This window comes from Carettochelys insculpta, chromosome 4 (assembly GCF_033958435.1).
Source record: "Carettochelys insculpta isolate YL-2023 chromosome 4, ASM3395843v1, whole genome shotgun sequence".
NCBI classification, from domain to species: Eukaryota; Metazoa; Chordata; order Testudines; family Carettochelyidae; genus Carettochelys; species Carettochelys insculpta.
The window spans coordinates 6,519,120-6,539,084 of NC_134140.1; the positions used below are offsets into that span (position 1 = coordinate 6,519,120).

Here is a 19,965-nt window from a genome sequence, read left to right on the forward strand (position 1 = left end):
GTTTTTGGGTTAATTAAACTGAATGTTGATCAATTTTGTTGTCTTTATTTTTAATATCTGACTCAACTCCCTTCTAGAGAGCCTTTTAGTCTGATTTCTGCTATAAAGCAACAGACACGATCTGAGTGAGAATCAGACAGTTCTCCAAAAAGAAGCAAAAGTTTTCCTTTTTTTTAAAAAAATAAAAAAAAAATGTCACATAATGGCTCCCGTTTAGCAAAGCATTTCTTTATCCCTATGTGTAGGTGTTTAACCTCTAACTTTAGGCACACGCTTAAGTGCTGTCCTGAATAAGTGATTTAAGTATTAAGGTTAAGAGCTTTCCTGAATTGTAATCAGTGTATGTTTTCCCAGTGTGATAAGTAATGGGTTAAGGGTCTGTGAATATTACATCTGCATCTGAACTGATCATTTGTGAGGTAATTAAATATCGGGTGGGGGGGTGTGTGTGTGGAAGGGGCTTTCTTGTGTTCTTTCTCTGGTGTGGTTGAGGCCAGGGCAGCCCTATAAACAAAAGAAATTGCAATCTTTTGGGAGGTGAATCTGTCTGAGGTAATCTGTGCACCAGGTATTATTCAAGTTGTCCACAAAGTTTCTCCCTATTATCCCCTGCTGAGGACACTGAAACTGCAGGTTTAGATATTAATTAAAAAAAAAAAAAAGTGTTAACAAGAAATTTTCTGAAATGCCATTGTATGTGTTAGGAGATTCATTAGAGTTCTTGTCTGCAGGATTGCAGCCCACCTAGTTACAGTCTATCACCACCCTTGATGTTCTGAGATGCACAGTGATTTACTTCCCTATTCAAATGTTACACCTCAAACAAAGAATGCCAGGTTTTGCAAAAACAGACAGCTATGTTATAGACTGCCAAAAACACGAAAGAAAAAAAAAGATGCAGTTACTTTAGTTTTATCTTGGGGAAAGGCCACTAACATCAAATAATAATTAATAGCTACTTCACAGTTTACATGCCACACCCTCCCTCCACCACCAAATCAATTTGTTTTTTAGTTAGTAAATAATACCCCAGCCAAAAACAGATTCAACCCCACTGTTCTGCACAGAATTAAATTTACTATTTAACAGCTATATCTTGTTTGGTACCTTAACACAACATCTGTGTGTCAGCATCAATATCACAACTGCTCTTGGCTGTGGTGTGGTAACAAAGTCTATTAGCAGTTACACTTTCGTTTAAAAGCAGTGGGGATACTGAGATACAGCACCTCCTCTTATGCCAGATACTAATGATTACAACGTATGTCTAATTTTGCATCCAAAAAACCTTGTCAGCATCATTTTGACATTCTACTGCAAAAAGAGTAAGTATAATAAAGCTCTTGTTGCATCAAGCCTTCTTCCACAATTACTGCGTGTATCCTACCACTAATAAGACTACCTCACACGCCCCAGGCAAGTACTCCAAACTGTACTATCATATGCAGGCAATTCGAGATCGACCATTTAAATATAAGGCCAAATTGAGGTACTATGGTTTTTAAAACTACAATCCTCAGCCTAACAGGGCCTAGAAGAGCCATTCCAGTTCCGTAAGAGGACGTATACCGCTGAACAGCTACACTTCCGGCCATTGAAAGGGTGCAGCCCTTGTCCAGGAGAACAGGGAAGATCAAATGGGCAGAAAAGGATTCAAAACACCAAGAGAGAATTGGGTGGAAGGCCACAGTTGCATCCAAATTCCATTTAGGCCAGCTGGTAGAAACAGCCGCTTTCACATCAGAGGTAGGAAATCACTTCCACTCCCCTGACTACACTCACCCCACTGCCTGCCACGAGGATAAGTAGTCCCTTGTGTGGGAAAATGCCCTCCTCTTCCCTGACTACAGATGATGCATTACAAGCTACAAACATTGGCTTGGGTGACACTAATTTTTTTTTTTTTTTTTTTTTTAAAACAGACATAGGAACCCAATTAAGTAAAAACCCATGTATGAACTAATTCCCCTACTTCCTAGAGCTGTTCAGATCTAGGCACTTATGTGCATGAATTTCAACTGGCTTAAGATGACAAACACTAATTCTTTTGAAACAGACATTCAACTTTGCAAATATTGACTTCAGCCAAAGTAACACGTTTGCTTCATTCTTTCCTGTCTTGATGCTACATATTAAGCTGGACCATTAACGGCAATAAAAAATCCCAACTACGCTATTTGGAAAAGAACATGTGGGAACAGAGAGAAAAATCTTTGCAATTATATCTGAAATGAAAACAATGAAGTTGTTCTGAAGTTTAATATTTTTTTCTTGTGCTGAGGGCTGAGACTTACCTGGAAATACTGCATCTTTTTTTTTTTTTTGGGCTCAGTTTGCTAAATATATGTATTACAACGAGTGCACTTTCCATGTACAAACCTGAGCATCATTCATGTTTATGCGACTGTTTTATTTACATTGATCTTCAGCGGTGGAGATTAGAGGTTACTGGACCTGAAATAAATTTTTTTTTTCCCCAGGTTTTAAAACAAAAAATTAACAATCCGATGTAGGTAAAAAACTTATGTGGAGCAACTGTCAAAGAAAGCCAACTATCAAGTATAGGAGAAAAAGGACTGGGCCCAAGGAAATTGCATTTTCCATATATATTTTAGTCTCTTTTGTGTCCCAAATCTAAAATCTTTCTTCTCCTCCAGTTTGTTAGTTGTGTTTAAAATCCTAGAGAGAGAGTTTATGATGTCCATGCATCAAATACAGGTTCCTGGCTGTGCCAGGGGCTGTTGTTTCCGATTTCGTACAGCTCCGGATTTCTCTTTGTAGGCAATTGGCATTTGTTGTGAAATGTCCACTAAAGCGCTGGCCACGGCAAGCCCTGAAGCAGTAAAGAAAGGTGGTTACACAAGTGAAAGTCTCTGGCCTGCAGTTGCATAAAGTCTTATCCAAAAGGCACTAATGTATTTTTAAAGGGAACATTTGGTTTGCAGATTACTTGAAAGGGTCCTCAGAACCAAACTATTCAATACTGCCTGTTTCCAACAAAGCAATTGTGCTATCACCCACCAATATTGAAAATAAAACCACATTAATGTAAACTGCTTTTATGTGAAGCAAGTAATCATGCCACAGAAGAGAAACAGTGGTTTCCTCAAAGCACTTCAGGATCATGCTTGACAAGTGCTCTGCAAACCACACCTTCCTGCTCTGAGTAACATTCCACCCTCCAAAATAACCAGAGGTGAGGAAAACCAAAACCTTCACCTGGACATCCTGGAAGTTTGGGTTCTGATCTCTATATAACACAAATCCCTTACCTCCCGCTGTGTACAGCCAGAATTAATTCTGAAGCAGTTTGCACCCTCTTCTAGGTCCTCCCTCCCCTCGCCACACTTACAGATTTTGCTGATGGCCAAAGACAAAGATTTTGCCCTGAAGCCCTCCAGATGTAGGCAACAGACGTTGTTCCAGAGGTTATCTGTATCCCAGCTCCCCACAAATGGGGCCACTGGTCAAAGAGCTGAGAAATGCTTGGTGTTTTGGAACACTTTGTGTGTGAGATGGAACAATCATGTCTAACCTGATTTTTCCATATAAAGTATCAGAACAGGAGTGGGAAGAACAGCATTCTACTGCCCATGCCCCCATTAGAGGGGAGACAGGAGCAGGGCATGGTCCTTGAAGGTCAGGCAGGGGTGACCTCTCTCTGAGGAGTGGCCAGAGTTGGGGAGGCAAAGCTTTTTAAAAAGTAATCGCTGAAAACTTCCAGCCACTTGTGGCCCCTATATTTCTTCCAGTGGCTGATTTTCAGAAGAAACGTACCCTTTACTTCTTCTAAAACACTCTTTGGGGAAAACACACACACCACAGCATATAGCTTTACATTTTCGCCAGTGATGACCATGCACACGCTCAGTGACAAGGAAAGGATCCAAGCTCTGCTACAGGGAATCTAGCACTTGCATGGTTGGCTGAAGTTCTCTGGAGTACCCTGCGAGTTGTTTGTTGGGGGCGTTAAGTGTACCGCCCTAATGCCAGTTGACTAGTTTCTTCTGCTGCACGTGCCCCTTCCCATTTCCAAGGGATGGCTTGAGCAGTTAAATCTCAACCCAAATGAAGTCATAAAATCACTGAACATCAGAACTGGAAGGGACCCTGAGAGGTCACTGAGTCCAGTCCCCTGCCCTCAGGGCAGGACCAAATACCAGCTAGAGTCAAACAGAAACAGAAGGCTCTAACCCTGAGTAAAGGAGACTACCTACCGTGTACAATAAATTCCCACTGGCTGGTAATCTTACGTTTTCCTGAACAAATCTGTACAACTCAGATACCAAGGTGATGGGCACAAGATAAACACTGGGCATCTCAGAAACAAGTCAAAGCACAATGATATTATTCACCTGACTGCCCGGGTGGTGGGATACCTCCCAATCCTCGAGGCAACCTCACAAACAAGGAGAGGACGGCTGCTCTGTTTCCGAAACAGGGCTCCAAGGCTATGGGTTTGGGGACCGTCTGTGGGAAAAAAAGAAAAAGAACATTGCTGGTTTGTTACCTCCCTGTTCCCTCACTTGGTGTCTCGTTAGATTGCCCAGTGAAAGCTTCCGGGCAGGAACTGTGACTATCTGTGGGTAACTAGTGCCCCATGTGCATTTCTGTCAGAACAGAAATCAATACCAAGAACAAGCATAACACGAATTGCCAGAACAGAACACATTTACTTAATGAACTCCCGTGGTTAAAAAGGAACTGGTTAATCTAAACAACAGGATTAAGTTTCTCTTTTAGAATAGACCGACAGTGTTTCACGTGAGATCACTATTGTTTATTTAATGATTCAACTTCCATCTGACAAGGGTAAGTTCACATGATGTCCTCTCACACCAACTCACAACAAAGTGACTAGCATTGTGTAACAAGGTAGGTGAGGTAGGATCTTTTATTAGACCAACTTTTATTGGTGAGAGAAGCAAGCTTTTGAGCGCCTACGGAGCTCTTCATGTCAGCTCTGTATAAGCTTGAAAGCAGGTCTCTCTCCCTTACCAACAGAAGTCACTGAAATAAATGATACTATCTCACCCACCTGATCTTTCTAATGCCCTAGAATCAACATGGCTTTATCACCACTGCATCCCAAAGGAGTTAAGCAAAATCAACAACTCTGAGTTGTTCTCTGGTTCTCTCAGTTTTTCTAAGTTGTTTGTTTTCTCCCCTCCGTCCTCCCCAGTTTTAGTTGTACTTCTATCAGTTCTCTCCTATTTACCTTCCAAGGAAAGGCACTCAGTTTACAATGGCATCCTTATACTAATCCACAGTTTACTTTGGTATTTTCCTGCTACTCTGTTAGAAGTTAAAAATGATTTGCTAGGTAGATTTTATTATGCTGCCTTGTTTTAACATTCAGAGAATCTGGTAGTTACAGTAGAGGGCATTGGGGAAGTGGTGTATAAATTGAGATCTGTTCCTAGATCTGCCACTCTTTTGTGTGAACTTGTATAACATTTCCTTCTGTGCGTGAAGCCCCTTCTCTTTGCAGGGGGTTACAAGGCAGAGAGAGAGAGAGAGAGAAATTGTGAGAGACAAGGGTGACAAGTGAATTAAGGGGAATGCTAACAAAGAAAACGAGCAGTTCACCACCCAATGTGATGGCGGTGAGTGGAAACTGGGTGTTTGATTTTTCTGCCATTAAAATATTCCGCCTCCCCCATGTATTCCTATGACTAGTCAACATGTAATTTGAAAAGATCAGCAGCTAACTTCCTGGGGCTTTGTTACTCAAAAGACCGGATAATAAAAAAGTGACATGAGTTATTTGCCCTTTAGAAGTAACAGCATGGTGTCAATATCGAAACAGGTTAAAACTCAGATGCAGCAAATAGGCCCCAATCCGGTAAACAGTTATGCATGTGCCTAATTTTACTATGGTACAACTCTGCAATAAGTTAAGAATGTATAAATTTTATATGAACCTGATAGCTCAGGTACTGTGGCAAGTTCTTGTCCATCTCTTGCTTCATATTAGGGGTGTTAACATGTAAGCGTGGGGCTTACTGATTAATTAGCCCTTGCTAATGAACTTCAGTGGCAGCCAGGCAATGGGCTGGGTGGCAGGACCTCCAGGCCACAGAGGGATTGGGCAGCTGGACCTAAATTGAAATGGTTAACTGTTTACTTCATATCAGCATGCAAACAGAGGTAGACCTTCTGTTATACATCGTGGTTACTAGTTCCCTGCTGATTATGAAAACACAGCACTCGTGGATTGTTTGAAACTAATGAAATATTTTGCGCTTATTTCATTAGATATAAGATTGTAATACTGTAAAGGTTCAACGGAAACAAAGTATAATCCAAGACTCTAGAAAGAGAACAGGAATCAAACAACGCAATTAAGTTACTGGCGCCTAATAAAAAAGGATACGACAGCAAACAAAGTGAAACTTCAAACTATTTTTATATCTCCTATTAACCATAATGATTACAAGGATGATTTATTAGTCTATTTGCAATGTAGATAAATTAGTATTTTGCAGCCTCTAATAACAGAAGAGGCAGTCTGTAAAAATCTGCAGTCTTAAGAACACCAGTCTCCCCTTCCATCCAAAAGAAAACAAAAAGATCAAACTCAAAACAGTAACTGTTGCACAAAGTAAGTGAGCATAGATGTGTGCTATATTATACCACTGGAAACTCAATTAGTAAGGGGAACGGAGAACACACTGGGAAGGCTTTTAGGAAACTGAAGCAACACACTACAGGGTGCAACTTCCTTATTTGGTGCTCCCTCGTCCGGCAGGACAATGGATGTTGCTGGACCAGAGAGCAGCGAGGGGACCCCAGTCAGTTCCAGGAGTCCTGCAGCATGAAGCTGGCTGGGGTGTAGACCCCTGCCCGTGGTCCCAGCACGGGTACCCTGGTCAGCCCTGACTGGGAGCCAGCTGGGGACTGCTGGGACCTGGCCAGGGCCAGAGAGGATCCTAGCAGCCCCATATCAGGGAACTGACTGGGCCTCCAGCAGCCCCACAACCGCAAGGACGAGGCCAAGGGATCCTGGCAGCCCCACAGCTGGGAACAGGCTGGCGCACACAGCCCTGTTGGTAGCCCCGCAGCAGGGCGCTGGTTGGGCACTGAGCCCCACTGGCAGCCCCACAACTGCAGGGACCCTGCTGTGGAGGGGGAAGGAGCTGTAGCCCTGGGGGAGAGCCCTGCAGGAGTGGCCCCCCCCTTCAGGAAGCTGGCCTGACCTCCCCTCTCCCAGGACCACTCAGATTCTGAGGGTGTCGGACAAGGGAGGTACAACCTGCACAGCCAGCCTTCTAGCTACTGGCTGGAAAGGAGATGCTTGCCATTTAAGAGTTTATCTGCAATCTCAGGGAAAGAAAAAAAAAAGCCTCAGCAGATGTGTTATTCCTTCCGCTACACAAAAATGCTACTAAATTTGGGGGTGTAATTCAGTGTTGTAGCATTAGCCTGGTGCTTAATCTGACTCCTCAAGTTATCAATAACAAACAGCCAGGCCCCAGGCGAATGAAGTGGGATGGAACAAAGCAGTGGGGTGAATGAAATGCTCGCAAAACGTACAGAACTTATTTTTTTTCAAATGATCTAATTTTATTTTATTCTTTTCGCATCACCCTTGGATTATAAAATGACTTTGCTCCTCTGTTCCTTTTCCACCCATAAATGCTACATGCTACCCTTTTTGAGCTGAAGCATCCTACATAACCCCTGCAGCATTGTCCTAGTGATTCAGCAGACAGCCAACTTCCTTCTATCAGTACTGAACCAAAGCTGATTTAGCAGAATATGGGAACAATGGATGTCTGCCAGCCCCGCCCCCCGCTCCCCCCATCGTTCCTACAGTCTGCTTAATCGGCACCTGTAAAATCCTAAATCCTAGGTGCTGCTGAAAACAAACAGCCAATAGGGAGAGCTTGCCCAGACTTCATCATTTTATTACTTCTCTGCCACACACTGGTACAGCCCCAACCAGTACATTTCCCCCACCCATCCAGTAACGAAAGCATCAACTTGCTCACCTGCCTAATTTTACCCTTCTTTCCTATAACAGAAATTCCAGCTGGCTTCATTAATCTTCCCTACGACAAGAGTGCCAATGCCTCCTCAGAGACAAGAGCCCTATCCTACCAGACTGGAACTGTGAATGGTAGGCCACTGAATTCTCGAATGGGGGATCAAAGCCCTCTTTTAAGACCAGGTGGAGGCAGACACGACAGACACTGAACAAGGCTTCCAGTTTTCCTTTTTGATAGTATCTGATTATTGTGCTTTAGTCTGACAGATGGCTGCTATTTTCCTCTTAAAATATGGCTCTCCACATTTTGCAGTGCCTCTCAGTAGCAGGATCACCATGTACAAAACCACTATGGGGACTATGACTGAGTATTTTGCTAATCCTCTCATTAAAATATAAAAGCCATTCCTTTTTACTGAAAACCTAGTGGTACAATAAAAGCAAGCTTTTTGCACATCTATGCAAATTAGCTGCCCGAGAGCCTTGTCACATCACTAGTGCTGTCCTTGGTGAATAAACACTTGGATGTCTACATCGTAAAGCCACACGGGGGTCTCCATTAGAACAGATGGCCAGGAATGGTGTTTAGTGGGATACAGAAGATTTCATCTTTAGGACTCTGGTTCAAATGCACGTTCCTATCACTGTCACCTGATCGCCCATCAGAAACAAGCTGGTACTCCTCACTACACACATCACATAAGCCATGGCAGGCACCCTTGCTGGCAGTTTCACAGGCACTAAAGCACAACGGCAAGGAAGCTTCTCTCTTTCAGGTGACATCTGAGAGGTAGGCAGTACAGATGTTTGCATGGCTGTGGGCAATGCTGTGTCTGGTCTGTGAGCTGAGATGACTTCTGTGCTCAGGACTGTACATCTGTCACTTTTCATCAACGCTGCCCCTCTTTAAGGAAATAAGGATGTGTGGCCGGAACGACCCCTTTGCCCAGGTACACTCAATTCTGTTGCTGCTGAATACCTGTACAGGCTCACCTCTGCCATTAAAACTACTAACAATGGAAGTGTTGGTGGGTTTTTTGTTGAACAGCAAAATGCTAGAAGCCAAGGTAACTCGAATTTTATATCCAGGTTGTGCCTCACAACTGTCATGCCTACATTCCATAATACACACATTTCTGAGGGATGAACTGCAGCAGCAGGAAATGGCGTGGTTCCACTGATTTTTTATCGGCCGGAACAAACATGAGTTTTGCACTGGTCAATATTAGAAGTGCCCTTTTTTATAATGTAATTTCAAAATTAACGGTATCACATTAATTAATGAGATTGTAAGTGGCTCGACAGGCCTTGAAAGAGACAAGTATCTACTTTAGCATTTCTTCAGTAAAGCTGCTAGGTTGGCCAGAAATTCTGTGGGCACAAGCCAAGTAATTTTTTGTTGGAATTTTGAGGTGTGTGTAATACATACAGTTGGCACAGAATTACTGAACTTAAAAAGGGTAAAAGACCCAGCTAGGTAACCTAATTAACTCACCTCCCATGGCAGTGCTGTTTCCACACTAGCCATATATTTTATTGTGTTTTCTCTAAACTAGTTTTAAATGACTCAAGTGATTTGTCTACCACCAGTTCCCTTGGGAACCAATTCCACAGCCTAAAACATCTCACAATCAAGGCATCACTGTGTGATGTTTAGCCTAAAATCTCTTTTTATTCCACCCCATTATTTCTCTTTATATGATTAACACACAACACATTCTAACAGTTATTAATATTTATGAAAATAATGACTAAAGAACAATAGTCCACATAATTTAGAACACTGAACAATTTTATTTTCTATAAGGCTTTTTAAAATATACTGAAGTGTTTAATCCAGTCACCATGCAACACTGATCGACCAAGCCAATTGCTTTTCAAATATTAGGACAAAATGTATTTTTAACAATGTCTTTATATGGCATAGTAAATGGTCCCAAACCATTGTATGCTTTCAATTTCTAGTAAGGGTATGCATGCTCAGAGTTGCTTACATGGAAGCAGAAACTTTGGTATTATTACAGAAATAGTTAAACCTACAGTTTCAACTATGCTTTCACTTAGTATACTAGCATGAGGTTACGTTTCTGGAGGTTTTTTTTTTTTTTTTAAATGGTATGATTGAAATCTGATCAAGCATTCAAAAAACAAAGCATAAGCAATTTTCCATAAAAAGACTCTAAAATTGAAGTTCCAAAAAAAAAAAAAAAATCACATCCCCTGAGTATTTCATGCTCTCTCATATGGAGGCAAATTAACTTCTGGTAAGTATTTGAAGTGAATAATTCTAGTTTAAATATTCATATTCATCTTTGAAATCTTGGCCCTAACATTTAACTAGAAATTGGCCCAGATTTTCCCTTGAATCACTGAGCATATTTCAGTACTGGGTTCCTACGTATGGAGCTTAAGAATGTAGTTTTAAAAACACAAGATGCTAAAGCCTTCTGGGCTAGCTCTAGTATAGCCAAGAGAGGGGTAGGCACACACAGATGAATCTTGTATCAGAAACTCAAAAAGCCCCAAATGAACACCAGAAAGATGGATGAGTTCAGCAACATGTAATAAATATTCACCCCAGTTTTGCAAGAAAAGTCCATCCAGGCAGCAGTCAATGAAAGATCTATATGAAGAAAAGATTAATGACAGGTGAACACTCACTTTTGAAACCCAGGCTATGTTAAAATACAAAACCTTCTGGCCACCTATTGTTCTCACAAATAAGGAAATAATCACATCTGTCTTGAAATTCTCCCAAGACAAAACCATAGCACACAGCATGGCCAATACGCACAAGGCAAATGTTAAAAGTTCACCCTGATTTCACATGTACTGGAGGGCAGTTATGCTGTTAATTTCAACTCGAGGTTGCTTTTTGTAATAATAGGTGCACATAAAATAGAAGAAACAGCAGTCAGATGGTCTCCGACACAAGACACTTAAAATGACTTCTGTGCACAAAGGAATACAAACCAGGTCCTCTCCAGTAGTGTTCAGAAGCTGTTTGTGTTGTTAGTATTTTAATCAGATCACGAATTCGTTTCTGCCAGAGGGAAAGGAGAGTTAAAAACCACCATTTACTCAAAGCCTCTTAAGAGTTTGCTTTGTCTCTAGCCCAGTGGTGGGACTCCAACAGTCCAAAGGCCTTGTGAGGCACACTGGGATTCTGCAATTTAGCCCACGAGAACTTTTGTTTACCACTGCCCATGTTCAATTCTGCTGATTTTCATATGTGCAGTGTTGTTTCTTACCAGTATTACAAAAGAGACACACACTTAAAGCTGGGGCACACAGGGTGAGGATCAGGCTGATTGCACACAACACTGGGAGAGCTGTGTGCTCCCTCTGCATCCAATCTAAGCGCTGTAACAGTTCAACTGGCACAGTCCACACATTCTAGTTACAAGAGCAGTGAGCAAAACTACATTATCCTGGGAAACCGTCTTGGTTACAACAATTCTGTGGCTCACCGGAATGAAGGAGGCCCACGTGTCTCACTCACTAGCCTAGGTGGCCCCTCACTGCTCTCGCCATTTTACCCTCATCAGCTCAAATCAGGGCAAAAGCATTTCCAACTACATTACTGGTCAGTTTTACTGAAAACACTACCAGCTTTTCAATGATACTTACAAATCCTCAGCTCACACAGGTACACAATGCAGACAAATTAAAACTACATCATTCCACTTCCTCGCCAAAACATACACTTGGGAGGTAGGGGAGCAAGCTTTTGCAAATGCACTGTCAGGAAAAACAGCAGATCACAGAATATCACTACCAAATGTTTACTGCATGCCAATGTAAAGCTCTCTCAAAGCAGCAAATTATGTAAAATGAAACCCACGCCTACGTTAGCTGGAAATAATTCATTAAGCGAAGGGTTTACTGTCCTTTGTTGTCTTCACAGGAAAGAGCATTATTAGAGTACATTAAATTCTAGTGGAGCTAATCAGTTTTACACACTTCACCTGTCCACCCGATCGCTCGTTTCTTGCCATTAGCAACTTTTTATTACCTTGGCAGGTGTTCAAAGGGTAGTACACACTTTGCTATAAATTAGAAAACAGGAGAACACAGGCAGAGTCAACAACTAATACAAATTAAAAGGCCAAAATGGATCATCTCTTTGTTCTCAGGTTCCTCTCTTCTGCAACACAACAGTAGCTATCCTGACATCTGTTCTCCGATGTGGGCCACATTTGCTAAACAGATATCCTTGTTCCAATGTTTCACAAGCAAACTGAGTAGTTAGATGCTAATGTGCAATCTGAGTGTTTCAGTATTAACGAATCAGCAATTAATCTTCTAAATGGCCACTGATTCCCCCTTAGAAAAAAGGAACAAATAATAAATTAGAAACAAACACCTGTTATAGCAGAGGATGGCCAAACTGTGTCTGAGAAGGAGCTAGAATTTGCCTACATACATGGCCACACAGCCACAGAAATATACCAGCAGCCTCCAGCAGCTTGCTTCCATCCCATCTCTACTGGGTCCCTGCCCACTGGTGGCCCTGCCAATCAGCACTTCTGTCTTCCTCCCCATTCCTCCTTCTGGTCTCAATTAGCATTTTGCAGTACACAGGAGGCTGCACGGAGGCAGGAGAAAGGGTGACAAAGGGGTATGGGCTTGGGAAAAGGGGCAGAGGGGGTGGGGACTGAGGTGGGGCAGCGTGCAACTCCTAGCACATTGGAGAGTTGGCACCTGTAGCTCCGGCCCCAAAGTTGGCAGTGATGCAAGGAGCTGCACGTTAACTTCTGAAGAGCCGTGTGAACTCTAAAGCTACGGGTTGGCCACCCCTGTGTTACAGTTTGCCTTCTGAATGAAATGCAATGGCCTGCTGTATGGGGGGAGGTCAGACCAGTTTCTAACAGCCGCCCTCGCCTCCCACACCCCTGTGGTTTTGAAACTTATGAATGAATCATCTAAGTCATGGGAACACAGGCACGTCCATGCTAGACCAAACCCAATGGCTCAGTTAGTCCAGTACCCTGTCTTTGAAAGTGGACAGTACCCTACCTGGTTCAAATGAGGGTTCAATAATGTAAGACTAAGTAGTTATGGGAAAACCCGCCTCCAGGTAAGCTCCAAGGCAGGATATATCTCCACCGAACATTTAAAAAATAGACTAGACATAACAAAATGACCCAAGTGATGGAAGCCCCATTACTTCCTTGCAGTGCTATAGCTCTCCCAAAAAAATTTTTTTTAGACATTCAGTTTATTTTCCTCTCAATTTTATCCCATTCCTCTATGTTACATCTCTTGGATGGAGCTGGATGCACCTTTAAATCAATATGGACGAGCGTACGCCTCTCAAACATTGTTCAGTCAGACTCTACAGCAGGCTACCCAACTGGCTTTTATTCTGTTTGGAAGTCAGAGCAAACTCTTTCAGGAGTGGTTCCCTAACCGTTCTAGTAGTACTCTCCTGGCCTTCGTGATAATCACAACTCCCCAGTTTACTGTGAATGTCATATGTGCTCTGTTTACCACCTTCTACGTAGCTGATATAGGTGTTAAGAGTAGACAGTGTGGAGACTGCAGTGATACCCCACACCCGTATCAATATACTACTGTTGACTGCTGCTTTTTGAGACCTGGGACCTTCAGGAAGTTTTTGATCCTGTTGACAGCATTTCTACCCAGGCCAGTCCGACTTGATTATCAGGCTGACGCAGGCTACACCTGAGCCACACGCCTGCTCTTTCTGAAGTAGTACTCCAACTTGGTGACTTGATTTCTAATAAATGGACAGTTAATTTGCAGTGAGGCTAACTTTGGTCATATGAAATGTTGCAGAATTGAATGCATGGTCACACAAAGTCACTAACATTCCAAACAACCTAAAGACAGTTTTCTTAACCAAAACACCAATCTTCAGCCATTCAGACAACTTGTGGACATGAAAAGTTTCCAGTTCACAGATGAAAGAATAACCATCTATCAATACTGGATTCTACGTGCAGATATCAGAACCCAATAACGTGAACGATTCACTAACGGACTATCTCTAGTCGACAATCCTGTCTCGAGACAGCTTTACAATGTTCCTCTAGGTTTCCAGCACAATTGTGTTTGACTTATTAAAGACAAACTTCATTAGGTAGCAGATGTTTTCATGCTCTTACCTACTTGAAGATGCCTGAAGATACTCTATGCCACACACTAAGAAATTCTCCAAACTTCTGTCTGAAAAAATTATTTTGAGACTATTTCTGAATGACTGCAATAATCTTCTTAGAGTAGTTCTAGAAGAAAGATCTAAGCAATAGCCTAGATTCCAAGTAACTCAGTTTAAAACATTTGCACAGATTTTAGATGATCACAGGCCTTAAATATTCTTATGAAAGTTGTCATGTTCAATGCTGCAGAAAGTTCAAATAGCTGCAGCCAAGGGCCAATAGATTTTGTAATGGCCAACCAAATTTAAGAGAAGATTTGCGCTCCACTGGGTGTTTCAACGGAAAGACTCCCAAAGGAGCTAGTTATCTGCTGCTTAACTGCACACTAATAAAATTGTTTCCCTGCAGGTAAATTACTTTCTATTACTATGATGTGCCCTAGGAAAAATACTAATTGAAAACACTGTTCTAATACATCCAGCTGGAAAATATTAGCTTAGGATGGAACTAGCTTGACACTAAGCTGCCAGTTGGCCATGAACAATGGAAAAGGAAAAAGGCCTTTTGCAGACACAATGCCCCATTTTCCAGCTCTCTTTTGTACCCCCCATAAATTAGTTATTAACCAAAAAACCTGATTCACATGAAAAACGCAATGTGTTTGTGATTAGCACTAAGTTGTCTGTATTTGTGGTACTAAGCATGCATAAGGGAAGGTAAGCTATTTAAAGGATCCACAATGGTGGTGCACTGAATGGTAGATTGTGTGAATAACCACTTACAGTCCAATAACTTACCCAACACTTCTGTTTTCAATCTCCCTGCTCTCAGTCTGAAACAGGGGGCAAGAAAAACCATCCACAGCTGCTTATCAGCCCACTCCACAACTTGCAATTCCCTTCTGTTAAGAGTATTTCCAATCAAAAAGCAATAGGAAGTTTTTCCCTTATGAACCATTTCAGGAATTCCCATGCAAGTGGAGAAGTGCTGGGAGAAAAATGAAATTGACCAAAAGGACACTGAGAACATATTCCAAACTGAACATACGTGTTACGTGTATTTTCCACCACTTTCACTGGAGTATTATTCAACAATCTAGACCACCTCCCTGGGAATACTTTCTGTGATATTCACAGGCTACATTTTTGCTTTGCACCCTTTCAATTTCTCCTCCAAACCACCCCATCTGCACTGAGATGCTTCAGAAAGTTTGTACACACTAGCCTAAATTTCCTACAAACAACGAGAAGTCCTGTGTGGCATCTTATAGACTAACAGATATATTGGAGCATAAGCGTTAATGGGCAAAGACCCACTTCATCCCGCGCATTTGATGAAGTGGGTCTTTGCCTACAAAAGCTTATGCTCCAATATATGCTAGGCCACATTCTGACAGCTGTTTAGCACAGCACGGCTGCCGGCCGTGCTCTGCTAATAACAGGTCACGAAACTGCAAATGGAGGACCATTTGCAAACTTGCATGGCTATGTAGCATTTTTTTTACCAAATTTTTTCCAGACATAAGGGACTGGCGACAGAGGGGGGCTTAGCTGGCAGATGCACGTCCACACAGCTGCTGTACTGCCAGCATGTGCCCTGTCGACAGGAAAATATCACCCAGCTATGCTAATTAGCTGCGTGAATTTGCAAATACTCCTCCATTTGCAATTTTGTGACCTGTCATTAGTACAGTACTGCCAGAAGCAGCGCTATGCTAAATGGCCATCTGTATGTGGCCCTAGTCTGCAAGGTGCTACAGGACTTCTCATTTTTGTGGATACAGACTAACAAGGCTAACCCTCTGATACATGTCACCTAAATTCCCTGTCTCTGGTGCTACTGTCAAATTCAGCAAGCCCCTGAAATTAAGTATTCTCTTACTCTTGAAAAGAGGGACTTCGCCTTTAATTCCTGGGCCATATAAGAATGTCATAGCCTGCCAGGTTCTGATAAATCAGATAAGAAAAGACAAATCTGACAAATCAGATAAGAAAAGACAGCAGACAGAAGGTATTATGCAGAAGTGAGGAAGGAAACGAATGCGGTTCTGTATGCGTTGCTATTTATGGAGCTGTTCACAACAGAGGGCCAACCCTATTTAACTGTAGTTCTAATCAAACAGGAATAAAAAGAGGAAAGGATAAAAGAAAAAAGTCAAAAGGAAAAAATGAGTGAGGAGTAAATAAATAGCTATTGAAACATCTAAAGTGAAAACAAAAATGAACAGAAGACACTAACCGCATATTAATTTGTCAAAAAGTCAGAAAACTTCAGGATGGCTCTACAATGTTTGGTTCTGGGCTAACACTGATTACAGTTATACTAATTTTTCTAGAAATAAGCTAAGTAATGGAAAAAGGAGACGGGAAAGTGCCTGCAAGAAGACTGGTGTCACATAGCATCTAATTCATCGCACTTCTGTTTTTCATTCTAATAGCACCGGTAAAGTTGCTTTTTCCATGGTAAATTTCAATTTAGTTTCAATGACTGAGCCTGCGAAAAGTCAGAGCAGAATTTTAATAATTCATACAAGCCTGAACTTCTTAACCTGATCCAAATGTAACAGACTGTTTTCATATTCATAATAAATTTATGCATGGTTTTATTTTTGAGTATAAAGAAAGCTGGATTTTTTATAAATCCTATCTGGCCCTTTAATTCCCCACACTAATAAGAGTAAGAGGGAAACATACAACCAATGAGATAGAAATCTCTGAGCTGCAATTTATTTGCAAATTTGACTCCATTAACCAAGGATTAAACAGAGACTGGGAAAAAACAGATCAACAGAGCCAGACGTGCCACGAAGCCTCTTACTACAGGACAAGCCCAAGAGAGAAACCAACAGAACACCACTAGCCATCACCTACAGTCCTCAGCTAAAACCTCTACAGCGCATCGTCAGGGATTTACAACCCATCCTGGACAACGATCCCCCACTTTCACAGGCCTTGGGAGGTAGACCAGGCCTTGCTCACAGACAACCTGCCAACCTGAAGCAAATCCTAACCAGCAACTATACACCGCACCACAGTCACTCTAACTCAGGGACCCATCCATGCAACAAACCTCGTTGCCAGCTCTGCCCACATATCTACACCAGCAGCACCATTACAGGACCTAACCAGATCAGCCACACCATCGTGTGTTCATTCAGCTGCACATCTACCAATATAATTTATGCCATCATGTGCCAGCAATGCCCCTCTGCTATATACATCAGACAAACTGGACAGTCTCTACGTAAAAGAATAAACGCGCACAGATCAGATATCAGAAATGGCAATATAAAAAAACCCATAGGAAAGCACTTCAATCTCCCAGGCCACACAGTAGCAGACTTAAAAGTAGCTATCCTACAGCAAAGAAATTTCAGGACCAGACTCCAAAGAGAAATTTCTGAGCTACAATTCATCTGCAAATTCGACGCCCTCAGCTCAGGCTTAAACAAAGACTGCGAATGGCTGGCTAAATACAAAAGCAGCTTCCCCTCCCTCGGTGTTCACACCTCCAGATCAACTGCTGGTAGTAAGCTTCACCCTGCTGATTGAGCTAACCTTGTTATCCCCACCCTTGCTCTGGCTTATTTATACCTGGCCCTGCAGATTTCCAAGACCAGCATCTGACCAAGTGAGTCTGTGCTCACGAAAGCTCAAGCTCAGCACTTTTCTGTTAGTCTATAAGGTGCCACAGGCCCCTTCGTTGCTGTTACAGATCCAGACTAACACACCTACCCCTCCGATACAGAGACTGGGAGTGGCTCACATCTTACAAAGGCAGCTTCTCTGCTCTGGGTGTTAAGATCTCCCCATTAGACTCTGACAATGCCTCATAACCCCCCGTCTGATCTGACTTGTTTCTTCCTCTTTTGATACCTACTATTGATAATGGACCATTTCCACCTTGCTGAATAGACCTTGTCAGCTCTGGCCCTCCCTTTTTTGGTGACCCCATTCTTTAAATACCCCTCTGAACCCACCCCCACCCCTGCATCTGACGAAGTGGGTCTTTGCCCACGAAAGTTTATGCTCCAAAATATCTGTTAGTCTATAAGGTGCCACAAGACTTCTTGCTGTTCGCTATACAACCAATGAGTTGCACAAACAGCACAAAAAAGGCCTTTCGTATATTTTTCTAGTACACCTATATAAACTAAGCCAACGTATCATCTCTGTCAAACAACACAGCTGTTCGCCTTCCCCTAAATAATAATGTTCACAGTAGTGTTGGACTGAGTTTATTAGAGATTGAAGCTGACCAATTTAGCAACCAAATAGGCATCATGTAGGCAAGCTTTCCTGCAGTGCCCTGCCAACATGCTTCCATGTTGATTTGGAGGGACCTTTTTCCAGGGAGAGAAGAACATCTACAGCCAAAACCATCCATTGGAACCTCTAGTGAGACAACAGAAGTGCCAGACTTTGTCCTCACCCACAACTGTTTCAGATTTGGGGACAAATTATACCTTCAAATCAGCGGCACTGCTATGGGCACCCACATGGCCCCACAGTATGCCAACATTTTTACGGCTGACCTGGAACAGTGCTTTCTCAGCTCTCATTCCCTAGCGTCCCTCCTCTACCTGCGCTACATTGATGACATCTTCATCATCTGGACCCATGGGAAGGAGGCTCTTGAAGAGTTCCATTGTGATTTCAACAGTTTCCACCCCACCATCAACCTTAGCCTGGTACCAGTCCACACAAATTCACTTCCTGGACACTACTGTGCAGATAAGTGATGGTCACATAAATACCACCCTATACCGAAAACCCACAGACCGCTATGCTTACCTACACGCCTCCAGCTTCCATCCAGGGCACACTACACAATCCATTGTATACAGCCAGGCACTAAGGTACAACTGTATTTGCTCTGATCCATCAGACAGAGACAAACATCTACGAGACCTTTACCGAGCTTTCCTCAGACTACAATACCCACCTAAGGAAGTGAGGAAACAGACTGACAGAGCCAGACGGGTACCCAGAAGCCACCTGCAGCAAGACAGGCCTCGCAAGGAAAACAAGAGAACGCCACTGACCATCACATACAGCCCCCACCTAAGGCCTCTCCAGCGCAGCATCAGTGAAGAACTATCAATCCCCCCACCTCCCCTCAGTCTTTTCCATACTAAAACACCTTGTCCACCCAACTTCCCCCACAAGTCAGGTTTTCCAGCCTTTTCATCATTTTGGTTGTTCTTCCGGACTTTCTCCAATTTGTTCACAACTTTCCAGAAATGCGGTGGCCAGAACTGGATGCTCCAGCTGAGGCCTTATCACTGCTGAGCAGTGTTGAAGAATAGCATCTCATGCATAAGGTGCTGAAGCTAGGGGTGCTGTAGCCCCCGCATCTTGAAAGGATTTCCATTATATACAGGGTTTACAGTAAGGTTCAATGGGTCTCTGAACACCCCGCCTTCCCTGACTCTGCAATAAAAATGGATCCAGCACTCCTGTTCTTGTGTCTGGCTTACAACATCCCTGCTAATACATACTAGAATGGCATTTGCTTTATTTGCAACAACATTAGATTGATGCTCACTGCATTTGGGACCCACCACAACCTCCAGAACCCATCTGGCAGTACTCCTTACTAGGCATCTATTTACCATTGGGTATGTGAGCAAATTGTTATTACTTCGTAAGTGGAGTACTCTGCATTTGTTCTTGAATTTCATTCTATTTACTTCAGACCATTTCTGAAATTTGTCAAGGTCATTTTGAATTCTGATCCAGTCATCAAAAGGGCTTGAGTCCCCTCACAGTGTAGTGTCGTCTGTAGACTTTATGAATGTACTCACCAGACCATCATAAAATCATTCCTGAAGAGACTTAATAGAACTGG

The 19,965-nt window shown here is 42.6% G+C and overlaps 1 protein-coding gene across 1 annotated transcript in view; it reads right to left on the minus strand.

The window, feature by feature from the left end:
• Nucleotides 1–377: 377 nt before the first annotated feature.
• The window catches only part of ATRN (attractin), a 246,863-nt gene continuing 227,275 nt past the window's right edge, over nucleotides 378–19,965 (minus strand). Inside the window, exons 28-29 of the mRNA XM_074992222.1 lie at nucleotides 4,356–4,470; nucleotides 378–2,833 (exon numbers count right to left, since the gene is read on the minus strand). Of these exons, the coding sequence (XP_074848323.1) occupies nucleotides 2,709–2,833; nucleotides 4,356–4,470 (240 nt within the window). The 3' untranslated portion in view covers nucleotides 378–2,708. The remainder of the gene's footprint in view (nucleotides 2,834–4,355; nucleotides 4,471–19,965) is intronic.